This window comes from Priapulus caudatus, unplaced genomic scaffold, assembly GCF_000485595.1.
Source record: "Priapulus caudatus unplaced genomic scaffold, Priapulus_caudatus-5.0.1 Scaffold490, whole genome shotgun sequence".
NCBI classification, from domain to species: domain Eukaryota; kingdom Metazoa; phylum Priapulida; class Priapulimorpha; order Priapulimorphida; family Priapulidae; genus Priapulus; species Priapulus caudatus.
In genome coordinates this window covers 156,994-162,246 of record NW_014577551.1, presented here as the reverse complement: position 1 = coordinate 162,246, position 5,253 = coordinate 156,994, and the positions used below count along the sequence as shown (strand labels likewise).

At 41.0% G+C, this 5,253-nt stretch overlaps 1 protein-coding gene across 1 annotated transcript in view; it reads left to right on the top strand.

The window, feature by feature from the left end:
* Window positions 1-5,253, top strand: part of LOC106810964 (WASH complex subunit strumpellin-like) — a gene marked incomplete in the record, with an annotated part of 28,296 nt that overhangs the window by 17,789 nt on the left and 5,254 nt on the right. The window contains 6 exon segments of the mRNA XM_014814462.1: window positions 205-406; window positions 841-944; window positions 1,255-1,384; window positions 1,690-1,786; window positions 4,481-4,637; window positions 5,070-5,157. Coding sequence (XP_014669948.1) covers window positions 205-406; window positions 841-944; window positions 1,255-1,384; window positions 1,690-1,786; window positions 4,481-4,637; window positions 5,070-5,157 — 778 coding nt within the window.

Here is a 5,253-nt window from a genome sequence, read left to right as displayed (position 1 = left end):
TGAGAACTTTATCTTGCAGGGTTACCTTTATTACTATTATTAACGTCGGTATCGTGTGATGTTTGCAGGATAGTGCGAGGGCTGCAGGGTTACCTTTATTACTATTATTAACGTCGGTATCGTGTGATGTTTGCAGGATAGTGCGAGGGCTGCAGGGTTACCTTTATTACTATTATTAATGTCGGTATCGTGTGATGTTTGCAGGATAGTGCGAGAGCTGCAGGGATTCCTGACGCTGCTGGAGAGAGGTGTGCTGCGTGACAAGGTCTGGATGGAGACGTTCAGCTCACTGATGACCTCTCTGAATCCCGTCAACAGCTGCGTCGCTCAGCCGAACAAGCTCTACAGCCAGGCGACGTCTAAAGCATCGAAGATCTTGCCTCCATTCCTCGATATTATACTCAAGGTAACATATATGACACTCACGATCTGCGTAGCTCACATGAGTAATGAGCAGATGCACTATTGTTGTTGACATAATAATCTCTATAATATGTAGATTTATACGCATGCATGCATGTGTGAGCCCACAGTTATACATGTTATATATATTTCTATCTATGTTCCTGCTATTTCTAATGAATGATGCATACACATTCATCAATTGTATGCTTGCTGACGTTTTCTCTGTTGACTTCTGCATTTTTTGCATTATGAATTGTTAGTTTATTTTGTAAAAAAATGTCTTTTTTAATTTTGTTTCCTGGATTGTCATTTCTGTTGCCTTCCACTGAAAATATTCATGAGCGAAGCACTACTATTATTATCAGCGAACGAGATACATTAACTCTCAATTAACATGATTATACAGTAACACATGATGTTCCGTGTGTGTCACAGGTTGGACAGATGCAACTACTGAGGAACTTGATAGCCAACGAGCTGAACACGTCGTGCAAGTTTGACTCGAAGAACCTTGCAAGTGTCCTCGCAACCTTCAACGAGTACGCTGCTTGCACATCATTGCACCTTGCTACATTGTTTCTCCATTTCTTATTGGCCTTTTTGTTAATACGAGCATACTCAAACAGACTGATATTGTGATACTCTGGTAAGCGAATAAATTAGTAGAAACAATCATAAATATATATATCTATAATTATATCGAAGCGCAGTTATCTTCTGACTGTACAACTGTTCCTATGACAGAGATTTGCCATCATTGGTGGGTGAGTAATTGTGCGGCAACTTTAGTTTGGTGTCACACTGTTTGAACGTGTGTTATCTTGGATTGACAAAGGTATTCTGTTGTAGGGTCCTTCTTGGAGAGGTGCAAGCACATTATGCTGACCCATCTCTCCCCTACCCCAAGGAAGAAAACCCTTTGCTGTACGAACTAACATCCTACCTGGAAGCAGCAGGCATGAATAACCCATTTGTCAAGGTAATTTCAATCTATTCGAAATGCCAAAACTGTTAAAAGTTCAAGTTGAACTGGTTTTTATCTCGAATATCTTTCAAGTGATTAGAATAATTTTACTATATGCTGAGTATCCAGTATGCTCTGTTGCAACACTCGATCTTAGTGTTATATAATGTGAAATATGATAGAAAACCAAACACAGCTCAGATTTATATTGGCGTTTTTATAAGAGAATATTTATAGATCTAGGTTTTACTCCGTGTTGCATGTTTCGGTTGTGCTCACTACGCACAGGTAACATAAATCTGTATTTATTTTGTTATCAGATATATGTAACTACAAAGCGGCTGCCCTACCTAGCTCTCTTCGTGTTTCTGTTCGTGATTGGGCAGCTACCGAAACTACAATACATCAAGAGCTTAGGTAAGCTGTGATTCTAGTAGATAGCATTTAATCACCATTCTGGTAAGAAGCAAAGTTATGATAAATCAAATATATTACCGGTAACAGTTGTCACACCGTGTATTATCAAGAGTACATAATAGGAGTATTATGTACTCTTATGTACTCTTGGTATTATCCAGAGAGACATGATACAAGATTGCGTGGCACAGCTTTGCTGTTGATCCTAAGCGCTGCGCGCGGATGAGACGCGCAGTTCCGTGGGATATGCGCACGCGACTGCGGGGATGTTCAAGTATGAAGCGCTGTCCGCAGTGGAGACGTGTGCCAAATTCGAGGCCCGGCGCACGTCTACACAGCGGTCAGCGGATGGTCTGTAGTTTTAGAAGATGACAATGATTATATATGGACGATATTCTAGGAATTGGAGATTATAAAACAGTAACAAAAATCGCTCAGTCATGCTCCAGATTAGCTGAATCAAAAAGATTAGAATTTAATATGAACAAAACAAATACAATGGTTATAAAATTTACCAACAAAGAAAGGATAGAGAAGGAGATATTAATAGGCAACCAAGTAATCCAAAAATACACCAAATATTCATACCTAGGGGATTTAATTAATGATATAGGAGGTTGTAATGATATGATAAGAGTCCGTACTGAAAAATGTAGGTTCATGATGAGGGAAATATTATCATGGGCAGAAGAGCAAAATTATGGAAATCAAGAAGAAGAGTGAAATTATACGAATGCACAGTTTTACCTTGCTTCCTAAATAACAGTGAAACATGGACTTAAGGAAGAAGTAAAAATGTTGGAGGATTTCCAAAATGAGTGCCTGCGCAAAATAATAATCACGCAGAAATCGCAGAAAAAAGGCATTGAAAGACGATGAAAACTCCAAGGAAAGATACGGAGAAATCAGTAAAAATAACATATAGTTTCTATACGTAAATCGTGGTAAATACATTAAAAACGCATTATTTTATTGAAAATCCCCATATTTACTTATAAAACATCCAAGAGATGGCGATGTGGCATGTAAACATTGCGAAATGCATGGGACTAGACGTGTCAATCCTCGACGCGCCTCGGCATCATGGCCGCATCACCTCCAGAGGAGAGACCGGATACTAGAGAGGCGATGCGCAAAGGAAGCGTTGATCCTGACCGCCGAGCGCGGTGTAGCGCGCAGTTCCGCGGCAAGGCGCACTCGACCGCGGTAACGTGCTACGAAAGTATGAGGCGCTGGGAGCTATGCATCCGTGCGCCAAATCCATAGGCCGGCGCATGGATGCATGGCTCCCAGCAAACAGTAACGACAAATTTTTGTAGACTAGTGGCGCCATCTATCGGACGCGTATGTGCGAGACGAGATGTGGGGGGGGGCAGTCAACCCCAGCCGGTCCTTATATACGTCGACTGCCGTCGTCTTGTCAGGCGTGCAGTGAATCCCGTGTCGAAACCTGTATGTGAATCGTGTAGAATGGCTTCGATCGTATGTGAATCCTGTAGAATGGCTTCGATTCGTAGACTATGTTTGAAACCGGTCGTACATGGTAAGAACACACGTGGGCAGGTGGGGCACGTGTCTACGGGCCATAGCCATAGTACGGGCTGGCCGGGTTTAGAGTACGGGTAAAAATAATCAGGCAATTTTCCCAGCAACTGAGCTGGCCTATGCTAGGCGCGCGCGGTGATTGGTAGTTGCCGTGGGCGTGTCTCGATGGAAAACGTTTAAACTCCGTTTTTGACGGCCATAGGACGCGCGCACATTAGCCAAACTACTTTCTGGCTCATTTGGAGCAAGTCTCGAGCTACGTGGGTAGTCAAAACCGTCGTGCTATGAACAGAACTCTCGCTGGACGATTTCCCGGCCGTTTTCCCTATACCCTAAAGGGCCTCGAGAAAGTGTTTAGGATAGTGCAGGTTGTTTGTATTGGCGGCCGCTATGCGGCGTTTTCGTGCTGTCGCACGAGGATGGCTGCATGACGTCAAGCTGAATAAAGTTGCTTTGGCTTATCACCAGGTGGCAGTAGGCGACAAAAGCTAGAAATGGATTATAATTAGTTAATGTTGGTCAATATACTGGGAAGCATTGTTAAATTAAATACTTAATAATGGTGAATCCAATTAACTTGAGCTTAATGAACTTATTGTACCATTCCATTAGTTTGCTTGCTTTTATGAAATGTTTAGCTCATCTGACGTAGTAGAGATTAGTTAGTTAAAATATAGCAGGAGTGTTTGTCCATATTATCTGTGCATCAGTCAACTATAGTGGAACAAATCTAAGCGGCATCATTTACCCATGGCATATTCAGCAAGTGGAGTGGTGCAATTCAAAATGATTGCGCCATGTCAAAAATAGAGGTCAAGGTCAAAGAGAGGGAAGGGCAAATACGTGGTTCTGATGCAGGATAGATGTTTGGGAAAATTTTACATTCATGATGGCATTAAAAACTTCAGATTATGATTTTTACAATTGTTTAACTAAATTTAACATTAATTTAATAATATAATTATATATAATAATATTATATATTTATATATATATCAACCTATGTTATGTTAAACTTATCTAATAATTTAAAGGTAAAGGCAAAAGATTTAAACTAAAGATTCTGAGAAATTACATGCAACAAACACAGAATATAAGATATCGGATGGTGTTCACGACGCGACGGCTTAAAGCTGCGTTTCTTCGCAGGCCTTCTGCAGTCTAAGAAGCTCACCGATCACCTGGATGAGGTTCCGTTCATCGTCGGAACGTTCACCCTGCTGAGGCAGTTCCACCCGGAGAACACGAACCACTTCTTTGCGCTCCTCGGCCAGTTCATCAAGTCCACTGTCGAGATATCTCTCGGGTATGAGTTCGGTGTGGATTACATCATTATCGTGTGATATATCGTGTGGTTATATCGACGTGGATTATACGTGTGATATGTTATTAACTGATCCGTTCAATATCGATTGTGCAGATCTGTTCGTGGTTATTTTCATTTTCAGCATAGTGAGGTAATCGCGAAATAAATTATTACTGGTGCAACAATTTGGATAGCTGGTCTGTTTTCTTTGTAACGCTTAACTGTTCGTTGCTTGCATTTATCACCAGATGACAGTTTTAGTAACAGATTTGTCACAACTCTTGTGTCAATAATCATTTTGGATTTTTTTCACGAGACTAGCAGAGAGACTCTTGAGACTTTAGCAATTAAATCATCTTATAGAGTTCATCTCTTCTGAGATGAACCAATGTCATTGCCTATTTTGATTTTTGTGTTTGTCTTTCTCTCTAGTTCAAAAACAGGTGACCTGCCACAAGACGTAGCAAACGTCCTACTCTTCCTGGAATCATTCATGCACTATGGCAGTCTAAATAAAAAAGTAAGTGAATTGTGCTGTGTGAAAATAGAGACATATTCTCCCACGTGAAATCACCCCCCCCCCCAGAGGAATTCGTAACAGCATTACTTATTCTAC